The sequence below is a fragment of the Spea bombifrons genome, chromosome 1, assembly GCF_027358695.1.
Source record: "Spea bombifrons isolate aSpeBom1 chromosome 1, aSpeBom1.2.pri, whole genome shotgun sequence".
Taxonomy (NCBI): Eukaryota; Metazoa; Chordata; class Amphibia; order Anura; family Pelobatidae; genus Spea; species Spea bombifrons.
In genome coordinates this window covers 103,397,777-103,420,852 of record NC_071087.1, presented here as the reverse complement: position 1 = coordinate 103,420,852, position 23,076 = coordinate 103,397,777, and the positions used below count along the sequence as shown (strand labels likewise).

General features: G+C 37.8%; 1 protein-coding gene across 4 annotated transcripts in view; it reads left to right on the top strand.

The window, feature by feature from the left end:
* The window catches only part of TLE1 (TLE family member 1, transcriptional corepressor), a 35,056-nt gene extending 13,157 nt beyond the window's left edge, over positions 1-21,899 (top strand). Inside the window, exons 5-20 of one of the 4 annotated variants that reach the window (XM_053466999.1) lie at positions 589-651; positions 1,049-1,123; positions 6,479-6,680; positions 7,532-7,548; positions 10,751-10,867; positions 11,858-11,911; positions 12,154-12,306; positions 13,195-13,339; positions 14,388-14,581; positions 14,748-14,824; positions 15,251-15,500; positions 16,681-16,928; positions 18,664-18,811; positions 20,261-20,411; positions 21,294-21,370; positions 21,467-21,899. In XM_053466999.1, coding sequence (XP_053322974.1) covers positions 589-651; positions 1,049-1,123; positions 6,479-6,680; positions 7,532-7,548; positions 10,751-10,867; positions 11,858-11,911; positions 12,154-12,306; positions 13,195-13,339; positions 14,388-14,581; positions 14,748-14,824; positions 15,251-15,500; positions 16,681-16,928; positions 18,664-18,811; positions 20,261-20,411; positions 21,294-21,370; positions 21,467-21,574 — 2,079 coding nt within the window. In that variant the 3' untranslated portion in view covers positions 21,575-21,899. Of the gene's footprint in view, positions 1-588; positions 652-1,048; positions 1,154-6,475; positions 6,681-7,531; positions 7,549-10,750; positions 10,868-11,857; positions 11,912-12,153; positions 12,307-13,194; positions 13,340-14,387; positions 14,582-14,747; positions 14,825-15,250; positions 15,501-16,680; positions 16,929-18,663; positions 18,812-20,260; positions 20,412-21,293; positions 21,371-21,466 lie in introns of all 4 variants that reach the window. The other 3 variants (XM_053466992.1, XM_053466984.1, XM_053466976.1) reach the window with 3 other exon arrangements.
* Positions 21,900-23,076: the final 1,177 nt, after the last annotated feature.

Sequence of the window (23,076 nt, the reverse complement as noted above, 5' to 3'; positions counted from 1 at the left end):
GTGTGCTAAGTGAAGACAGATGAGCTGTAAAAGTCACGTGATCTTAAAAGCTTAACTATAAATACAAATCGCACATCTCGGTTGAAGGTGGATGCCATTGGTCACAACATATAGTTGGAAGCAGTTTGTGGACATGATGTCATGTTATATGGCTAAACTGATGATCGCTGTCTGTAGCAGATTGGCTGAGGTTAGGACCTGGATTACATAAATAAAATGACATATCTGGTTACTATATATGTGATTTACGGGAATTGGTTATTAAATTAAATTTACACTAACTGTATAAACTGTCTTAAACCAACCAAAGAAACCTGGTTGCTGCATGTGGTCCACCTTGTGTTGGCTTGGAGTGAGGTTAGCCCCTGGAACATGTGATTGTGAACGAGAAACTCAAATAAATCGGTGTTTGTCCTATTCTGGATTACTTTGTGTACCATTTAACTGTTGTAACAAACAAGTTTATTGTTTCTGCTGGGAATAAAGACATTTAGCATTGTGTGAACATTGTATATTTTTCCTTAATTTAGTTTTTTTTTTTAATGATTTTGTATGCTAACATCTATCCTCTTTGCTATTTTCTTGCAGACAGAAATTGCCAAGAGATTGAACACAATTTGTGCACAAGTCATTCCATTTCTTTCTCAGGAAGTAAGTAAAATGCGAGGCTTCTAAAGTGGAATTACAACTCTTCTCTGTAAATGAGTTGACTTTACAATGTTAACTTTATCTGAGGAACATCTGTTCCAGCTATCTCATCCACTGCAGATACATACTCATGGACACTTACTGGATAATTCGGGGGAGGGGGGAGATTCTCGATTTCCTGTCGTTTATTTTATCATGGAGGAATTACTATACCCATCATGTGTACTTGTTCACTCTATTTGAACAGTTTATGCTTCCAGTGAAAGTTAATTATTTGTTTAGCTACTCTTAATGTTTTTACACATCTAGTCTTATGTTCGTGCACCATGTTTTAGTTTTTTTTTTTTTGTTTTTTTTTTTATTCTCTTGTAAAATGGTCCTTTTTATATTTTCTTTGCAGCATCAACAACAGGTGGCTCAGGCCGTAGAGCGTGCCAAGCAGGTGACAATGGCAGAGCTGAATGCCATCATCGGGGTACGTGGCCTTCCAGGTCTACCTCCTACAGTGTGTATAACCACCTTTCTTTACTTATTTGTTTTGTTTATTGTAAATGTATGCATTGTTTTGTGCCCAGTACTCATTGCTCCCCTCCCTCATGTTTATGTTTTGGATTACCACGAGATAATCCTTTGGTTTGGAACATGATCTCATTGACACATCTGCTTTTCAAGTGCTGATTAATTTGTGTGTGTATATGTATATCTCTATAATATAGTGTGTATATATAGTGTGTGTGTATGTGTATATATGTATGTATATATATATATATGTATATGTATGTGTGTATATATATATATAATGTGTGCGTGTATGTGTATATATATATATATATATATATATATATATATATATATATATATATATATATATATATATATATATATATATATATATATATATATATATATATATATCTCATATATCTAGTTTATTCTTTAAGATTTAATATAAATATCGCTCTCCAAAATCACCTGTTATGGAAATGGAGACTCATAAGATTTGTGTGTGACGCATATCAACACAATATGAAATATATATCTTAACTCTGACATTATTCATTTAAACGCACAAGATAAAGCTGTACAATGTTCTGATTTAATGGATTGGGGTAGCAGTGGCCTAAAGCTCCCACAATGCCCTGCTAGCAGTTAAAACAACATTTCTTTTAGGATGACCGATGAGCATCCTGGGAGTAGCAGTTCAACAGATGGCTGACGTGACCTTCTGGGCAACAGTAGCTGTTAATGTTATTTGATGACCATTGCTGTTGCCTGCCCCTCTGTATTAAACGGTGGCAGTTCAAAGTTCAAGAAGTGGACATTTCTTATAATCCGATTTGTATTGAGCTTGTATTGAACTCTGTATGTTGCTTCATACCATGGACTCAATCGTTTTTGTTATAAAAGCTCACTTTTTGGAATTTGATGAATTTTTTTGTATTTCATTAAGGGCTTGTGGTTTTTTTAATTTTTTTATTTTAATTAACATTTTGACACAGGAGCTTGCCTCTGCACTTTAATAGAACATATACAGCCTAATGTTTAGGGGTTTTGGCATGTTTCTTCTTTTCGTGATAAATGATGTTGATTGGTTAATGGTGCCTCCTACTGGCTGTCAATCACAAGCGATTTGTTCCGCTCGAACGATTGCACTGAGCCATGCATTCCTCCCTCTGTGTGAATTCAATTATTCCCGCCACATAAAGTCTACAGTGTTTCTGCTGTCTTTCTGCCCTTCCAGCGCGAGCTAAAGAAGTAGCCGAAACAAGGAGCTGTCCTTTCTGATTTTATTCATGTGAGCGGCTTGAGCTGATTCAAATTACTCATTTATCAATTTATGTTAATTGCTTGTGAGAAGATGCCCTGCTGGTCTTTATGACTCCCTCAGACACTTTGTAATGATAATTAGACATGCTGCTGTATGGATTAACAGTGCCATAGTCAAATGACGTCTGCAGACAATGGGACCAGTTAATCCATCTGTGCTTAAAATTACATCCCAACTGGAGATGGAGAAGAGAGAAAAAAACACACATAAGAGTGCAGGAGGATTAGTGCTTATGAAAGAATGAGTCTCAGCTTGAAAACGCTCCTTTCATCAGTTTCTCAATTGCAGATCTGCAGTTGGTTTGCCTGTGGTAAGCCATTGGCAGTCAATTAGGTGAAATAAACTGGGACGGTGACCTTCATTTCCTTTTAATAGCTTTTTTTTTTTTTCTCCCCCGAAATGGGGAGCTTCAGTGGATTTTCAGCTTACGGTTTATCCGGTCTGCTTTATTACACTTGACAGCTTAGCCTTGCATAAACATCCACTCCCACCCCTCCTCCCCAGCCTTTTTTTTACTCCTGGATCCCGCCACCCTTTAAAATCTTATCCCCCCTATTCTAAAAAAAAAACCTGAGTTACGACCTTGGTGGTATCCTCATTTTATGTATGAACTGCTCTTATACCAGGATTAAAACCAGTATGTACTTAATCCTTTACTAGCGCAATAAACACAACGGTCATACGTTTCCACGCCGGGCACCAACTTTCCACAGTACGTCCGGTGTTTCAACCCTCGTTCTTGTGTATTAATACATGTCGGGGGCAGTGTTATTGTCCGCGGTTATGCAGAAGCTTGCCTGCTCCTGACATATGCTTGGTGGATCCTGGAAAAGCAGAGGAGCAGAAAATTGGGTTGACAATTCAGTGGCCCCCTTTGCTCCTCTTCATTGAAAATGCAGTGTGTCAACCTGTCTCCCCGAGGGGGGAGGGGGGCTTCAGCAGCCTGTCTGTTAGTACAAGCAGCAGCTGCATTGGAAGTATGCGCAGCTCAGTTTGATAGCAGCTGTCAGTATTGTTGAGCAGGCAGACTTAGTAGACAGAACAATGGAGGGGGGCCGTGCTCCTAAGGAGCAGCGTCTTTCACACCGAGAAAAGAAATAGTAATTTAACGGTTTAGACAGCTATTATGAGTGTGAAAGATCATGAGTTTTCTAATGCAAATAAGCCAGACTTAAGTCCTCCATCCCGTGTGTGGTTTGAGTTTCCCAGGAACTCCAAATTTTTGTTTGGTGGCAGCCTAAATATTTTCGCAAAGGCTTAAACAAACGAGCCAGCCAAGCAAATATTTAATTTCGGTTTCCCGACGTCTCTGTTGGACAAGTGGGCACATTTCGATGCATGTGCCTTCGTGGGTATTCCCTGCGCAAGCAGGAGTAAGGCGCTATTGCAGTACGGCATCTTCAGACATTACCCCAGCAGTGCGTAGTGAGGAAACCAGGGCAGACATCCAACTGTTTGAACATCTCCCCTTGTCAGATGATTGTTGAGTCGTAGGCATTGTAGTTAAATAGCGGGTTGCTGAATACCCCTAGCCAGTGCTGGAGCTTACAGTAGGGAGCAGTTGCCCTTAAGACGCTGCTCTTGCCTGACTGGCAGCCTAACCTGTTATCTGAAGATTCCTTTCAGAACCTTTTTAACTCGGCGTGCTTCTTGGCACCGATTTCTGCATGCCGTCTTCTATTCTTTCATAATGTTTTATGATGGTTTAGCATTCTGTCAAAGGTCTGTGCGTTTGCTGTGAGCCAGCATCCGCGGATTGAGTTGTCTGCCTCCTAACGGGCTCGCTTTGCATGAAGTGATTGGCTAAAGGATTAGCGAGATGCTGGTTTATTTCGCTCCTTGGCTGTGGTTGCCAGCTAGATCTCGGATTGTAGTGTGTGAGGCTTAAGAGGATGAGGTTAACCTCTTGAGGGTTTATTTGTGCGAGTATCTAGTTAATCCCTTGCAAGCCTATAAATAACTAGGGCTGTATATAGTGTTATCAAATAAAAATTCTAAAAATATTGGATGACTTCATACAATTTGCAATCCTCCCCCGCACACACCATTATTGGTATGACTTTTTCACGACAACAGAGCCTCCTTAAAAGAGTTTTTCTTATTGAGGTTCCTGAAAGCCATGTCTAATCCCGGTGCAGTGGGCACAAATCCCCCTTTATCGGTTATAGGGATTTTTTTTTTCCCCTCCCCGCAGAATGTGATGGATTAACAGTCTTTGAGCAGATAATGTATATTCTAAAGCTGTATTTACTGTAGCGAACTCTAAAATAGGATGTGCTTGCATTGTGGGGTTTTTCCAGGAATGCAAGATTGAATTTTATGCTGCAGATTTTGTTGTGTACGTTCTCGATATTCTCTTGTATTTAGATGTCATGCTGCTGCCCTTGCAGAATGATTTTGGGCACCAATACTATAATTTCCAGCGATCAAGTATCCGTTTTCTCATCTTCGAGGCGTTAATGTGTTTGATGAAGCGTGCGCTCTTTGTTGTTGGTAGAATGTTATATTCTAATTTATAGGCATGCGTGTAAACTGGTAATTTTTTTTTTAAGATGTTATCGCAAATAAAGACCCCTTCCTAGAATCTCGTTTCACTGAGCGAAAGGCTGTTTCTTAAGGCAGTAGGAATCATGGAAAACGTATCATTTTATTAAGCATGGGTGTTTTTTTTGGTTTTACACCGAACATAATTGCAAATGTTTTAAGATTGTGAACGAAGCAACCTCTTGCCCTTATAATGGTATAGCAGTCTAAAATAAGAGGGAGAAGTTCCCTCTGTAGCTAGTTAACTTTTTACTTTTAACAGCAGAGTTTATTCACTATAGGGAGAGATAGTAGGATGGTTGTGGTTTTAACGCTCTTTCCCCATTCATTATGAAAGACTGATACTGGCAAGTTTCTCCAACTGGAAGGACTTAGCTGTCTCTGTGTAAGAAGACATTTCAAGAAATCTCATTGATTTGTATATTATACAGGACCAGCCAAGCTTTTCCTGCAGCAGAAGTTTATGAGCTGGAACCGTATAATGTATTGTAAAGTCAAGGAGCTCAAACACAACCGTCCTGCAATTTATTTTGTCTTTTGTAACATGCACACAAATCAGCATCTACCTAATTTACTTAACAGTTCAATAGCAGTCATATAGTCTAGTTATTGTATATTGTGTATACAGAATTTCAAATGTCTTAACAGGCGTGTTAATTTTATGTACTGAAACTTAGCTTACATATGTAAATATGCTCTGATGTTATCTGTGTGTGTGTGATCTCTATATGCGTGTGTTGAAGCATTTTTGTTGAAACTTAGACATTGTGATTTGAAGTTTGCCAAGAGCTCAAAACACAGCTTACTGTTAGAACAAACATCCCAATTGAAGGGTATTAAAGGGTGCAATGGCAGTTGGACACTAAAAGGTTAATAACCTTACCTGGTTCTATATAAAAAAAAAACCCCTGCAGAATAGTGCCCCATCCCTTCTTGTTGGATCAAGTAATACTAGAAATGGGCCACCTGCGCCCCTGTGTGTGCTCTTGGCTAGCTTGGAGAATTATGATCATTAATTTGTCTGAAAATTTCAAATGCTAAAAATTAGTTTAAAACATCCTGTGTGCTCCAAGATATAAAGAATAATTCTGGTGTTAATGGTAGTTAAAGTTGTTCCATATAATACATGGAGCGTTCTATAAATGCCCCCCCCACAAAATATTTAATAGCTCTTAATGTCACTCTCTACCTCTTTTGTTAAGAATACAACTTGGTTGGCTGAGACAACAATATTTGAGCCTTGTGAGGTGTCCAAACCTTCATTAAAACAGAAAACCTAAGTTTCCTTGTTTTCAGTTCAATATGCATTTTAATTGAGTGATCTGACATTTGTCTTAAGTATACATTTTTTTTTCTTGTCTAATGAATTTTCTCTTCTTCTCTTCCTTTTTCTCACTTCCTTGCTGTACTTCCAAACCTCTTGCGTGGGGTGACTGTCGTCCACCATCGCCACAGCAGCAGCAATTGCAAGCCCAGCATTTGTCTCATAGCCATGGACCACCAGTGCCTCTAACACCTCATCCATCAGGCCTTCAGGGCCCTGGGATTCCATCTCTTGGAAGCAGTGCTGGCCTCCTTGCCCTTTCTAGTGCACTTGGTGGACAATCGCATCTGTCCATGAAAGAGGACAAGAAGCATCACGATTCAGACCACCACAGAGGTGAGAGATAGGGCGAGCCCAAGTAGGATTTCTTCATCAACACAGGTGGGAGGGGGTGCCACCTCCCGCTACTTTTTGAGTGATTTGTATCTACTTAATCCTCATTTTTGGAGGAGACAACTGTGTTTGCGAAATTCACGATTTGCGGGTGACTAAGAGAACTAAACTTTTTTTTTTGGGGGGGGGCGGAGGGGCAATAACATTGCTTGTGAATTTTGAACTCACCTTCAACCAAAGGCATGGATTTGCTTATAACTGTATCTGTATATCTTGTTGCTTGAGGACGTTGCAACTGAACCACCGTTCCATTTTTAAAGCGTATGTAGCAACAAAGAACGGAAACAAATGTTTTTCTGTCCTGTACACTTTTTTTCTTTTTTAAAGGATGTGGTAGACCATAGCTGATTCTTAGTAAAAACTAAGTAAGAAACCCACTTCAGCTTGTGGTTTTTAATCTTCTGTCTGGTGTCCCCATCACTGCCAGAGGAAGGGCAAGGAGCACACTGCTTTGCAGTTTTACTGTCTAGTATCAATGTGATGCAGAGAAACCCACACAGCGGTATTTAAATTAACGCTGAGCCGCATCTGCGTTGTTATAGAAGGGGCACGCTTGCACTTGGCGTCTAAATTATTCTGGTAAATGAATAGACATTTCTGTTTAATGTTAGTATTTCATACACCTTCCTGTAAACAGTTTTTGTTGTATTAGGAATGTGAAATGACTCCATTAACAATAAAATCAATTTGAAAAAAATTGACTTGTGTTCTAATTTTTCCTCCTTTTTTTTTCTGTTCTTGCCTATGTGTCTGAACGGACATGTCTGTGCATTTCTGGGTTTCTTCGAGGGCAGACAGAGAGCCGGGAACAGTAAGTAATCAGACTTGTGATCCTATTTCAATGTTTTGTTTTTTTTTTTTTTGTTTTCTGCACCTTTTGCAAATCCTCTGCACTGATGGATACATAATTAAAGCGTAGATAAACTACTTAAATGGCAACAAACCAGTTGAACAGTTTTACCATTCTCAGGAGGAGCTGAGATCTGCTATTCACATTATTTTGGGGTTATTCAGTGCATCATGCAAAGTTGCATTTAAAATTACATCCGTAATGTTTCTGAAATTACAATTGCAGGCTCAGTCCCTACAACACCCTAACGGCTTTCTTAGTGTTTCTTTAGTTAGAGCTCTATTTTAACGATCCTTTTCAATTTCATGTTTTCCTTTATAAACATTAATGCCATTAAAGTCATTTTCTTTTGATCCTGACATAAGCTTAAGGTTCAGTAAACTGGGGGGTAAAACATGCGTGGTTTGGGGAACAAAGAGGGTCTATTATCATTGAGGTGAAGGGGGGGGGGACATCGTACAGTTTCATCTGGCTTTATAATGATTTTAAGCCAAGGCAATTTAAACACAACCTCTGATATAGTTTACTTTGGGGTAGTTTGAGTTTCCACCAAACTTTTAAAGAACTTGTAAAACAATAAGAAAAATATTCAGTCTTCATCTATTTAAAGGTTCCTTTTGAATAGCTGCAACAAGCAGGAGAAAATCCTATAACCCCTTTCTTTATGTGCCTTTTTTTTCCTGCAGGGTATTATTGCAGCATCTGTCTGCACCACCTAAGTGCCATTTATCATTTTTCCCTCCCACCTCTGAATTTACTGCCTTGACATCACTGTTAGGTTGTTTAGAAATGTAAATTCACTGTCCCTTTATTGCCCTGTAAGCAAGTTGGGATCAATACCCCGTTGTTACACTTTCTATTTAATTATTCGGCTCTTCAATGGACTAGTGTACAGAACTGCACACGCTTAGTCACGCCATTGTCTGGACTTCCCAGTAACAATCACATAAAGGTTGACCTTTTTTCCCCTGGGGGGCAAAAGAGAAAAAAATAAAACATTCCTGGGGCTGAAGAGGATGGGAGCGACCTGAGCAATAAAATCTGATGTGAACAGTTTGGTTTTATAAAAGACATTTGGGGTTGAACCACATGGTTTACGTATTATTTGAGGCTCTGAAATGAAAATGTGTAAATGAGTGTAGGTATATCGAAGAGGCGGGGCCCTCTCTTTAAAACAAGCATTATTATTGAAAAGTCCCTTTCTTTACACCCGTCATACTCATAAATGCAGTTTATTTGTACTGATGGTGCAAGCCGTCGGTATCCTCCCCTCCCCAGTTTGATCACTAGAGGGAGCCGAACTTAAAGGACAACTGTAGTGAGAAAAACAAGTTTCTTTAAATCTCAAACACTAATAACATAACTACAGTAAAACTTTAATGAAAGTTAATTGTTTTATGCAATAGGGATGTGCCTAGCATGCTATATGTGGAGTGTGAAAGCTGAAAAATGTATGTTCTACATCCTTAAGTTAAAGTATACCCTGCAATTGTGTTTAGCATTTAAGGAATTTGGCGAAACGTATCTTCTTTCTCACAGCAGTTGTCCATTAATACCTTTTCACACATGCAGTTATCTTCCCCGCATCTTCTCTTGCATTAGGAGTTGGTGCAGTGACCCTAGTAATTAATGCGTAACCTTTATATATATATATATCGCTGTGGTCCTCATGAAAGCAAATTAATCACTTTCCCAGCATGCTCTCTGCTCACGGGCCTTCTGAGACACAAAGCCTTTCGTGTTATTACGTTCCCTAGATTTGCCAAAATACGAAAGGTTCTTTGATCTATCACCTATGCTACTTAACTGTAATTTTTTTATTTATTTTTATTATATACAGCTAAAAAGGTGCTTCTTACACAACTCAGTTTAAGAGTTGAGAAATAAAACACATGGGGAAAAATATAGAATTATTTTGTATTTCTTTCTACTCTGTAATGATGAATTTACAAAAGATAAAGTCCAATGTGCACAAATGAATTGTCACTGAACCGATCCTATCCTCGTTTTACACAAATTGTAGGAAAAGCTAAGTTAATGTGTTTAGCATATGCTTAATGTTACGGTTGTCGAGCGCCAAAAGGTCTGTTGGCTCTATATGTGTTTTAACATAACCTTATTTGCGTTAAGTGTGTACATAAAACCAGGTGTGTGTGCTGCTTGGGGGTCATAGTTCATCGGCTGTTCTTTTCGCCGTCTAATGGCGGCATTCATCATCTTCCCTGCTCTGCGCAAGCTAATGTAAGAAGAAATTATGACACAAAATATCTTAATTGCTACCAGGTGGAGGCCGAGGAATGCCCAAGAGTGCTGCTAGCTCGCCTCTCTAATTGCCATAATATGCCCTGCTTGCTAATGGCTGTCGCTTACAATTTCTTAAGCGGCTGTAGGACCTTTAAATCTTTATAATATTAGAAAGGTAGGGCCTATTGCGGTAGCGTGAAGTATAATGTTAAGTTGCCAGCCATGTTTAACCCATCGTGAGACGGTAGAATGATCTCCCAAGTTTGTGTTTCAGTAACCTGTGGACAGCATACCTAAAAACCTATGCTTGTTTCAGTGTATTGACAAAAGTTTGCTAGTTGTACTCGGCCGTCGCTTTGAGACAAAGGTACAACTGCTTTGTCAGTAGGATGCCAATGTATATACTTGCTCTTCAGCTACTCTAGCATTATATTGCCCATTTGTTTACCGTCAATATTCTGGTTTGTTGCCAGTCCTCAAACTGAAATCTAGTATTCCCTTAGTACAGAATACTACCTATACCAAATTATAATAAGATGCATACTAGCTGTTTGTCTTTCTCTATTGCCCATATTAGTCTTTTTTGACCAAGTTAGAATGGTCTTCCATTCCAAGATGATGCAAACCTCCTCCTATTATAATGTAGGCAATATTGGTATAAAATGTATTTCCTAGCACCAATTCTTCTCTATGGGAGACGTGTGTAGTACTTATTAAAATTTTATTACCTCTGTTAATGCATACATGTATGTCCAAGAAGCAAAACCCCACAGAGAATTGGTAGATTTGCCGCAAATACGATGACATTTATAAATAACATTTATAAAGTAATTTTAGTCAATGCCCTTTGCACTTTAGAAAAACTAGGACTTTGAAAAGAATGTCTGATAAACCCTTTTTCTTTTTTTTTTTTTGACAGAGCAATTCCCTGTTGGTCTCTGATAGCCTGCGCGGCAATGATAAACGACGGAATGGACCTGATTATTCCAATGACATCAAAAAGAGAAAAGTGGAGGATAAAGATTCCAGCCATTATGTAAGTACTATAAGATAATATATATAGAATTTTTGTCAAATATTTTAGTCGTTTGTCATTGGTTGCCAGTGTTCAAGGATATATTGAACACCTCTCTAAATCCACAATGGCGTAATTGAGCTCATTTGAGTTCAGTAGGTATTAGAGACAAGAATAGAAAAAAAAGAATCATTTTATTTAAAAAAGAAAATGTGCATAGAGTGTTTAGTAAGTTACCCTTTTCAACACGGCATCTAACAGAAGTAGGTTAATTGTATAGGAACTATATCCTGTGCTTTTGTTTGCCAGGCAGTTTAATTATTCTGTAGTGGCATCTCACCCTTACATCCTGTAAAAAGAAAGGAAAAAAGACGTTCAGTTATAAATCTCATTGTATAGCACTGAGGAATATGGTGGTGCTATCTTATATGTTAAATAAATATAAGGTGAATAATAAGTACCCTATTTTATTTTTTTAAAATTCACTTCGCCTCGCTCTAGATCGCCGTCAAACTAAAACTCTACCCACTAATTTGAATAATACATATTTCTCTATTTCAAAGGCAGAGTATCAAGGGTTTCAGAAACCCAGATAACATCGTATTCAGAAACAGCAGGGGTTAGTCTTCTCTTATATCAGAAATATCATCAAACGCAACATTGATCTGTGTCATAGATCCCTGGGGATTACCATGTTGTCTCTGTTCTTTCTTCTGTGTGTTCACCCTTTATAATGAAAATAAAATGTGCATGTGTTCCTTTTAGATTCAGTTCCCACTTGTTGCACATGGTTGGCATTTAATGTATTTAATGAACCATCCTCTCACCTAAAATAAAAATTCTGTGTAAATTTACATGCAAACATTTTATTTCCCCCAACGCACAAAGTAGACTTTAAAAAAAAAATAAAAATAAAATCTGTTTTTTCTTGGTGTGTAACTAACTGAATACATAATTGACAAACTCCGTTTTTATTGCAAACTACTCTACTTTAATTTTTATTTTCAACAGGATAGTGATGGTGACAAAAGTGATGACAATCTGGTAGTGGATGTATCAAATGAGGTAATGTTTCAGAATTCTTTCTCCTTACTGAAATCCAAATAGCGTTTGGACAAGAATTGCACATGCATAGATCACATGCTCTTAATATATTAACCTGGATAGGATCATTTCTGTTTTAATCTCACCTTTGACCCATTAATGCAGTCCGCATGCAAGACTCTAGCTATAACAGGCTAACTTTATTTTTTGTTATACCTATTTTATTTCTACAAAATGTTTGTTTTTACTGGCTGTTCTTGTAGGACCCTTCATCCCCAAGAGCAAGTCCGGCTCATTCACCAAGAGAAAATGGCATTGACAAAAGTCGTTTAATGAAAAAGGATGTGTCTAGCAGTCCGGCCTCTACTGCATCTTCAGGAAGCTCTACGTCATTGAAATCAAAGGAAATGAGCATGGTAAGAAATTAGATTTTTTATATATAATAGTGTTTTTTGTGTTACTTTTTTTTTTTTTTTTTTTTGATTTTGAAACTCTTACTTTCAAATGAATTGAGTGATATATATTTTTTTTTTTCATACCTTGCAACAGCTACCGAAGGATGCATATAAGTTTACGATTGGGAGCATAGAGAACTTATGAGCAATTATCACCATGAATAAATCATATACATGTCCCTTGCAAAACAGGCATACTAACACCATACACCATTCATCTGCTGTTTTGTGTCTGTCACATCAATCTCTTTGATGACGGCACATGATTAGCGGCCTTGATTTTTATTTTATTTGTTTATTACGCGCAGCGCTGTTGCAGAAATCAGCCATGTGTTCTTACAAGAGCTATTAGTAATCTGAACGCCTTGCACTGGAAAGAAAATAACCACACCAAACATGAAGCTATCTTGGCACTGATCCCTGAATTAAGTGATGGCAAATTCATGAGACCTTTATTTTCCATTTAGCTTAGTAGGCCAATTGTAAGTGCACGGGATGTAGAATGTTATTTTGTGCCAGATAGTCCTTAATTTGTCAAGCTCCGTGAAAAGACCACATTGAGGAAATTATATGCAGGCTTAGAACTTAGTTAGAAACAGTCCTTTATACTGCTGTAGCTAGCAAAATGCGTAACACTTTCTGAAGATCTGAGTTTTCATTTTTGGCAGAAGAATTAAAGGTCAAACATTTCTTTCTCAAACGTTAACGCTGTCAACATTGTGTGGATTTATGAAAATTGGCTCAAGGAATGGGTAGTGGGTGCCCAATATCCCAGCTGCTGTTGTGATAAATTGTGTAATATGGCCCGGATTAAAAATAATACTCATTTAATTTGTTTAATGATACTAGCATGAAAAAGCCAGCACGCCTGTTCTAAAATCAAGCACGCCAACTCCGCGAAGTGATGTACCGACTCCCGGCACAAGTGCTACATCAGGTCTGCGTCCAGGTCTTGGCAAGCCTCCATCCATGGACCCGCTCGTTAACCAAGCTGGTGAGAACTCCCTTTAGTCTCTGCTATTTATATCCTGCATACGTTGCTTACATAATATCCAATGAATCTTAAATATGTTTTTGCACGCTTTTGCTCCCGTCAGGGAGACTTGATGGATAACAGATGTTTGTTCTCCATTATCAACAGCTTGCCCCACTTTCAAACTGTTTACACTTGACTTTATTTTAATTCCAAATACTCCGCTTTTCACAAAGGCATATAGAACGAGTCTACCTCTGTGTTCTCAATGTAATGCTGTCCTCAAACCATAATTCCCATTTCTGTATGCAGATGGCCAATGAATGCATTGATGTTTACATTCACAGCAGAGTCCTTTCATGTAAACCATTGAAGAAATCCATTTCCCCCCCCTCCCCTTTTGAAGGGCCTATTAAAAATTCAGAAGTCTGGCCTACGATAAGATTAATTCCAGATCTCTCAACCTTTATCTTTGGTTTTGGCACAGGCAACTAAATTGTAAACAAAGAACAGACCGTGTAACATGAGGAAAAGTTTGCGGTGAATGGGCTGAGGAATTCAGCTACGAAACAAATTCTCTGCGCTGTAAAAAGATAACTGCTTTCAAAGCTAGTGTGTGCTGCAACTTCCACGTTTCTGTGTACATAGATAGATGTGCCTTTTGTGGGTACATTTACTTGGAAATTATCATGCGTGATGCATGGTGAGCCAAATGAGCTGCAAACAAATCACCTAATTACATTGTAAATTAAGTGTCTGTCTATGATCAGGCCAGAGTTCTTTTTTTACAAGTAATTAGGATTAGGCGTTTTTCCTGCGAAAATACAATCCATCACATGTGAGTTTGGTGGCAAACAATTCTCAAGAACCATTTTTGGAGGTTACCTTTTTGAGTTGAAATTGGATAAATCAGAGATGCTGGAGTTTTATTGGCTCGAAAGTCGGCCTCTGTTGAGTACCTTGTTGTATAGCTTTTTGAAGCACCCATTGTCTGTCTCGCACAAATAACATCTTGTTGACGTGTCTGTCGCGACTCATGACTGGCATTCCGTTTCTCTTTTTCTGAAAGCTGCTGCAGGTCTGCGGACTCCATTGGCAGTTCCTGGTCCCTATGGATCACCTTTTGGTATGGTACCTCATGCAGGCATGAATGGAGAGCTGACAAGCCCCGGAGCTGCGTATGCTAGCCTACATAACATGTCCCCGCAAATGAGTGCTGCTGCAGCTGCTGCCGCGGTGGTAGCTTATGGAAGATCTCCAATGGTAAGCAGAGACATTAATACTACAAGGAAGGTTAATATTAATGATAGTTGTATATTGCTTAACACTTGTTTAAATGTATGTATTGTATAAATTCCGATTCATATTAATTGTCCATTTGTAAAGATGGAATGCGGTGTATCAATTTAATTTTTATTTTTTTTTTTAGGTTGGGTTTGATCCCCCTCCACATATGAGAGTCCCAGGAATGCCCCCAAACCTGGCAGGAATCCCAGGTGGAAAACCGTAAGTAACTGCCCAGCAGAGTTGGCCATTTCACCTGTTAGACACTGATGGTTTCCTTTTTAATCACAAGGGCCCTCCATAACTATGTTCGCAAGTGAAGTGATTTTATTCCTTGCAAAGTAACATAAGTGCAGAGACCTTGTATTTTTATTGTCCTTTTCTTGGAAGTGTGGTCATTGTATTAGTATTTGAAAAATATTTTTCTCTAAAGCAAAAGCATTTCATTTAAGCAATTTGCCATAACCCTTATCAGCCATGAGTGAAGTGAGTACCCTATAACTATTTATTAGTTTGTACATGTAAAATAGGATGTATAGTTGGTGCCCAATCAGAAACAATAGATTTACATTAATCATGTAAATTTGTGTTTGTTTTCTTTCATAAATTATGGCCTTTGTATCACATTTTTATTTGTTTCCCACCCAGGGCCTATTCATTTCATGTCACAGCAGATGGTCAAATGCAGCCGGTCCCGTTCCCTCCTGATGCTCTGATTGGTCCAGGAATCCCTCGGCACGCGCGGCAGATAAACACTCTAAATCATGGTGAAGTTGTGTGCGCGGTTACCATCAGTAACCCCACGAGGCACGTGTACACTGGCGGAAAGGGCTGCGTCAAAGTCTGGGACATCAGCCAACCAGGCAACAAAAGCCCTGTCTCTCAGCTGGACTGCTTGGTAAGTGAACAGGAACTAGAGTCACAAGGGTAATTCCTCCTTGGAGAATCTCTCAATAAATGGCTTTTCATGTCGAGAAAACCACTGAAGTCCTCTTTCCAGAGTTAGGCCAATAACGTCTGTGTTAAGATTATTGTAGTAGGTGTTTTTGGGACAGGTGAGCTAGAATTGTATTTTTATTGTATGGATACCTAAAGGATTTATGAGTTGTAGCTGATGTAAGCTGTGTCATTGTTGACCTCTTCTTGGGCTTTGATTTACTTGTCATAAATCAATCTGACCTTTTTTTTTTTTCTTTCATTTGTGTCTTGTGTTTTTTTTTTGTTTGTCCTGCTTTTCTGGGAAGGTCTCCTCTGTATCCAAAGTGTGTTTACTCTCTTTGTTTGCCAAGTAGGTTGTTAAAAAATTGTTAGTTGACGGTTATGAAACATAATCGCTGGATTTAGCGTTGCCATGATGTGTGTTGACACAGACTTCTTTAGCTGTGCACATACAGGTTGTGTGTCTCCTTAATCTGAAGGAATGTACCTGTACAAATATTGTTTCTAAAATATAAATACATTTAAGATGGAAAACACACACAGCACCTTTTTCCTCCTATTTTATAATCATCCTAAAGTGTGTGTGTAAAAAATCCACATTTTGGGGGTGTGATATATTTATACGTCCTTGAGATGAATACACAGAGATTACTGCGAGTTTACAGCATTACCAGAGTTTATGCAGCACATTATGGGAGCATTGCACAAAAAATGCGCAAAAGTAGCCAATGTTAAGGTTGCTAGTTAATCCCAAACTATACTTGTACACGTTTAATTACAGAGGGGGCTATGTTCTTAAAGGTAATCTTTTTGTGTATGCTCTCCCTTTAATTTTGAACCAGCGGGTTTCCTAGTTGATTTGTCTCACTATAGTAGGTAACGGTCTTATTTGTTTCCGTTGTTGAATGATTAGTTATCTGCCTTCTAGGCATATATATATATATATATATATATAGATATATATATATAGATATATATATATATAGATATTTGTGCGAGGAAGTACCTTCTGAGTGTAAATTTTCTCCGTTAGGCTTTCATTGTTCTGGAAATAACTCAGAATATAGTAATGTAAGAGCACATTTTGGCAGTTTGGAGCTATGCCTATTTCTGCTATAAACGTATTTTTTTTTTTATAGAATAGAGATAACTACATCAGATCATGTAAATTACTGCCTGACGGATGCACACTTATCGTCGGAGGAGAAGCCAGCACCTTATCCATTTGGGACCTGGCAGCTCCTACCCCACGGATAAAAGCAGAGCTGACATCATCTGCTCCTGCCTGCTATGCCCTGGCTATCAGCCCCGATTCCAAGGTCTGCTTCTCCTGTTGTAGTGATGGAAACATTGCAGTGTGGGATTTACACAACCAGACTCTCGTAAGGTAAGCCAAAATTGTTGGTGTAATAGGAACCTTATACATCATTGAAGTAAATTACTGAAGGATATGTTCAGTGCATATGGAAAAAATCTACTCCTTGATATCAGTCGGTAGATTTTTTTTTTTTTTTTTTAAGGCATATGTGTCGTGCATGTTGTACATTTATTTATTTTTTAAGTGTTTGCATAGGAGGTGAAATGTCTATGCGCAGGTTGTTGTGCGTCCAGAAAGATGATAGCTATTATACCACACAATGTAAATGAGCAGCAATCACTGTAGCAGTCTAACGCTGCTCAGTATTACCAATTTTATCCATGTACCCTAATTGCACTTGTTATGGGATACTAGCTGGGTCCAAACATACGTAACTCTTTATTTTTGTTTTTTTCTTATTAGATAATCAATATTTTAGGTTAACTAAGAGTATGTCTAACACAAGCAGAATGCTACACCTAGTCCTTGAGCACTGACATTTTGGAGGTTTTTATGCTCCATAACCCTGGCAGTTGGTATATCTTAAAACCATCAGTGAATGCCAAGGGGGTTAAACAAGGCTTAGCACGGATTTTTATTTAATTGCTCTTAGAACTAGGTTGTATGTAGCGCACATCTTTCAAATCCTATTAGGTTGGCAACCCTGCTTGCGTGGAAGGCCAGAAAACTATTCTGTCTGGAGTAAATCCACAGGGCTTTACAGGCTGTTTGGCAGGCACATGACAGATTTGGGACTCCGATAACTCTCCTCCCTACCTTCAGATGAAATTTTAAACAAGCGCAGCCAGTGTTCTCTTGGCAAAACATCACCACAATTGTTTTGATTCCTTTAAAGTGCTATGAATCTGCTAAAGTGTTTTACGTGATATTTTCTTGCACGTAGCCTTACATAAATGCTTGGCTTCGAAGACGTGGAAAGCACTTTATATGGACATTTTTATGTCTCTTTGGGTTGAATTGCCATATTTTATCAAACTTATTAGCTTTATCATTCTACAATACATTTTTTTCTAATTGCATTTTGGATTCCAAATGTAAGTTTTTAAAAAGATTTTGGAGTCATTTTTTTTTTAACATAATGTATTTAGACTCTGGAATCATTGAAGGGTTCTTTGTCCCACGGGAAATCAGCTAGTAAGGGATAACAAATGTTTAGCCAGTTATACATAAGACACTTTTTTTCTTTTCTTGGGGAGCTCTTTATTAAACTTTAAAAAAAAAAAAAAAATAATAATAATAATCCTCGTTCCAAGGGTTTATCAAAAAAGTATAGTTCTTATTGGTTGTGTCATTGCTGCACAAAAATCTTTGTACATCAAGATGTAGAGTTGAACTTCAGTTTCAACGCTTGCTTAGTAATATAAATGAATGACCAATCTGTATATTAAATCAAGATAATATTTTTAACCGTTTCTTCAAACACATAATGGCCTCCTTTGTTATATAGCATTAACTCATTTAGCATCGATAGCAAAAATCTACAAGAATAAACCTGAAGGTGCCTGTCAACGCATGCAATGTAATTCTGAAGTTATGACTGAATTTACTTTTCCAATAGAAACATTAACACCTGTATTTAAGTTGTGGGTGCATTTCGTGTAACTCTGGAGGGAGCTGGAGGAGTGTTTCCGTTTCACTAGACTTACAAGAGATGACACATGTAGAGAGTCCAAAGCTAACAGCTAGCAGTGTTTACCTTGAGTCCTGGCAGGAAATCATTATTCAATCTTGTTTGTCTTATCAGGCAATTCCAGGGCCACACAGATGGAGCCAGCTGTATTGACATTTCTAATGATGGCACCAAACTCTGGACGGGAGGTTTGGACAACACCGTACGATCCTGGGATCTACGCGAAGGACGGCAACTCCAGCAGCATGACTTCACGTCTCAGGTAAACACGCAGACTTGTGCTTTTGATCTCAGGAGATTTTATTTACGCTACCGTGTTTTGCTTTTTAAGTTGTTTAAATCAAAGCATAAAACATGCTTCGATGCTACATGTTTAACATGTTATGTTGTATATTGCAAGTTTTTTTTTTGCCGTGTAGAATAGAGGTAAACCTTCTTTTTTAAAATGCTTACAGAATAGCAGAGAAGGGATGATTAGTAAGTATAAAAATATATAGTGTTAAAAAACAAACACTTGTAGGCTTAATCTGGCTAAAGATGCTACAAGTGGAGTCAGTAGGCAATATATATAGCCCACTGAGACACATTTCATCAAAGTAATGTTAGTGACAGCCGTTAAGCTGCTGATGGACGAGACAAATATTGCTATATGCAGTACATCCTTATCTCTTGTCCTGTAGAGCTATATACATTCTGTCAATGTGCCATTCGAGCGAAAGTGATGCATTTTCTTTAAAAATAAAGATCCTTAATGAGTGTTTATAGTAATGCTGTAACTTATCGCTGCTCTGGATGAATAGAGCCGGTTGGGGGAGAGATGTAGGTTGTTGTAAGTCACCCAAGAACATAAACCAATATAAAGCCTGCTCTAGCCTGCCTACTGTGAAAGGCATGCTGTGTTAAAGTTCCCAGTAAGACAAATGCATTGGTCCATAAGCTTACCATATATCCAGGTTAAAGGCGCTCTCCCGCTTAGACAAAACATTATTTAATGTGTTCGGTTATTCCCCAGGTTTACTCACACGAAAACAATATAACAAGGGAAGAGTGGCACCCCAAAAGTATTTAATGAAAATACACATTAATATTTAAGTAAAGGTGCAAATACTCCTACCTGTGCCCACCAGGTAGATAGAATAAAGACAAATAATGGAATGGAGTTGCACTGAAAAAGGGGGGAAAAACAAGTATATGCAAACATTTTCAGGTTTATTACCCCACAATTAAATAAAAAAAAAATATATAAATTTTTTTTTTATTTTTTTTCTAAATGATCATACAGCTGGTACCTAATACATGCGTAAGTGGCAAATTAGCAGAAAACGCTAATAAAATCCCCAACTTTAAGGCATAAAGTATCTCAAGCATTATAAGATTAATGCTGTGGGAATAAATCTGAAATACTTTTTGCATATACCTTTGGCTGTTTTCCCTCAGAGTGCAACGGCATTCAGTTATTAATCACATGAAATCACCACGGTTTTTTATCAGTACTTGTGTTGTCATATGACAAAATAGAATATGAATAAGCCAAAATTCTACTTCATTGAAGGAGAATTACTTCTGAGAGGTGACTGGATTAACGAGGCATTCATCTTTTTATTGCTGCATGGAACATTTGGTGTCACGGGGATGGATAGAAAGTTGTTAATCATTTAATCTTTTGTACTCTATGTACACTAAATGTACATGTGTTTCTCTGTGCTTTCAGATCTTCTCTCTTGGATACTGTCCGACCGGTGAATGGTTAGCAGTCGGAATGGAGAGTAGTAATGTCGAAGTATTACATGTAAATAAACCAGACAAGTATCAGCTGCACCTTCATGAGAGCTGTGTGCTTTCATTAAAGTTTGCCTATTGCGGTGAGTAGTAGTCCTTAAGTATGGTTGTGTATTTAGCATTTCCATTTGCACGTTTTAAAATACATAGAGCTGGATGTGGACTGGCCCTCTTCAGAGCTTTGCATTATCCCAATCCTCCAACAGCCAGAAAAGTGCACTTTGGATCGATTTCACTGGATGTCTTTCCTCATATTTTGAGTCTCTTAAAATATTTTGGTGATTGTGACAGCAGATTACATACATTCGTAAAATTAAACCTGAGCTGCTTCGGCCAGTTAAAGGTACAATTCACTCATATCGAAGTATTACACTATATCTATTCATAGTCTGCAATCAATAAAGTAAAATCCTGTATTGGAGTCTGTTTTGTGGATATTCCAGTGCATTTTCCTGCATGCAGATTGGTTTGTTTAGCAAGTGGGCTTTAGTCCAAACACCCCCACCCCATCTGACTACTAAAAGCAGGCAAGCATATATGTGCGCACTTTTAATGAATGTATTGGTCAATTAGAGCCAAGCTCTCATTGAAGTCGCTGGGAGCAGCACCTAATTGCACCGTTCAACTTCAGTGGTTGAGCTAAAGCCCATGGCATGCTTAAGTATGGTCTCTGCTTTGAGTGCAGGCAGGACAGGGAGCAGGAACATTATAGAAGTCTTAATGTCTAACCGTGGTTGTAAAAACACATGCAGTAAAAGGCATTGGCATTTATGAAAGATGGAATTGAACATACTGTTCACTGACTGCATCACTTTGTTTTTATGAATCTGTGGTATCTGCTCTAATATCACAATCATACAAACCTGTAAAACATACACGCAGAGCATACTGGGAGACACAGTCCTATAATTAACACAGTCCAGATTTACGTTGATTAGTAAATGTTTGTTTTAATGTATTTTTAGGCAAGTGGTTTGTGAGTACTGGAAAAGATAATCTTCTCAATGCTTGGAGAACCCCATACGGAGCCAGTATATTCCAGGTAAGATGGCCAATGCCATTCTTGAATAGCTTATTATTTGTACTGATTTTCTACTGTTGGTGTCTAATTCTTTATTCTTCTTTCTCTGTTTTCCAGTCCAAAGAATCCTCGTCTGTGCTGAGCTGCGACATCTCCGTAGATGACAAATACATCGTCACAGGATCTGGCGACAAGAAGGCTACAGTTTATGAAGTTATCTACTGAAAATAACTGCATTTAAAACAAAGGATAATCTGGGCCAAAATAAACTTGTGTGTAGAAGTAGGAAGACTGCATTCTTAAAGGAAAGAAGGGAACTGACTTTTTTTCTTGGATTTAATTTTCTTTTCTTACTTTAAACGTGTGTACAAAGATGCAAAGGGACTAGCAGAGCTCTGTACACAAAAATCAACTGCCTGGAACAAATAGAATGTAAGAGGGACAAAGGACGTCAAATGATGCCTTAACAAGTCTGCTGAAGAATGTTGGTTTTTTTTTATTATAATTATTTTAAGTGACTTTTGGAGAAATTAAAAGTATCCTGAATTTATGGGTAATTGAGTTTTCCTGTTCTTCGAAGTCCAAAATTTATTTTGGTTTAAATGTTTTTTTTTCTATTTTGTTGGAGGTTAAGTGTTTGTATAAAATGTAAATATATTTGGTTTGCTACAGTAAAGGTTTTAGTACCAACAAGACATTTTTGTTTTCTAACTGTCAATATGTAAATGGTTTCTCATTGTGTACATAGGATTTGTAATTATATTGGTTACTAAGGTGGTGATGTTGAACTCCTGTTTTGCGACACTGTGATATCATCAGGTCCATAATGCCATAATTAGAGTATAATGGCAAGTGTCCAGTAATGGTTTTAAACGGATAATAAAATAACACACTGAAAAAGTTTAAATAGTTATATAAAATTGAGGCTTGCCTTTTATTGCTGCACAAAGTCCTGCATTTTACAAAAATCTATTTTATTAGCGGCAGAGAAACAAACATTTAATCCCTTTTTTTCCGGATCTTTTCGTTTTTTTGGGTCAACATGTAGCACGGCTATGTTTGAAATTGTCGCTGACCAGAAAAAGGACAAATGAGAAGAACTAAGGGCAATGTACTATATGTAGCAATAAAACTTATCGTACTCTTACATAGATTAATATTTACTACTCAGTGTGAACTTTCGTAAGCTGGACTTAAATTGAACCATTACTGTCTTTAAATAATGGCTGTTAAATTTCTTCACTTTGGTGGAGTTGTCCTGACTCACTCTAAGAGAATACCTATACAAAAAAACTACTCTTTCAGTGTGCTTGTAGAATCTCAAAAGATTTTTGGCTTTAAATTTCTCTCAAATACATTAACTTAGTTTAAACTCCACTTGGTACAATGACAGAGGGAGCCCTATTTATAAGTCTCAGTAGTTCTCCAGAAACTATTTCTTTACCAAGGATTATAAAAGAGAAGAAAATGTAGCGGTGTTGGCGACCACATCTTGCGGTGGGATTTTTCAATGTTACGCCTTCTCATTCCGACAACTTGTTTCTTTTCTTATATTGGCTAAATGTGACCAGTAAGCTGTTTGTACATGTAATTTAGGTGTTTACGAGATTTGGTCTTTCTGGTAAGCATCAGATTTAACAATAACAAGCATTATATTTAAAATAAAGATATGAACTTTGTATTTCTCCTTGGTATACTTTAAGCTTCATGTTGAAGCCACCTTGTCT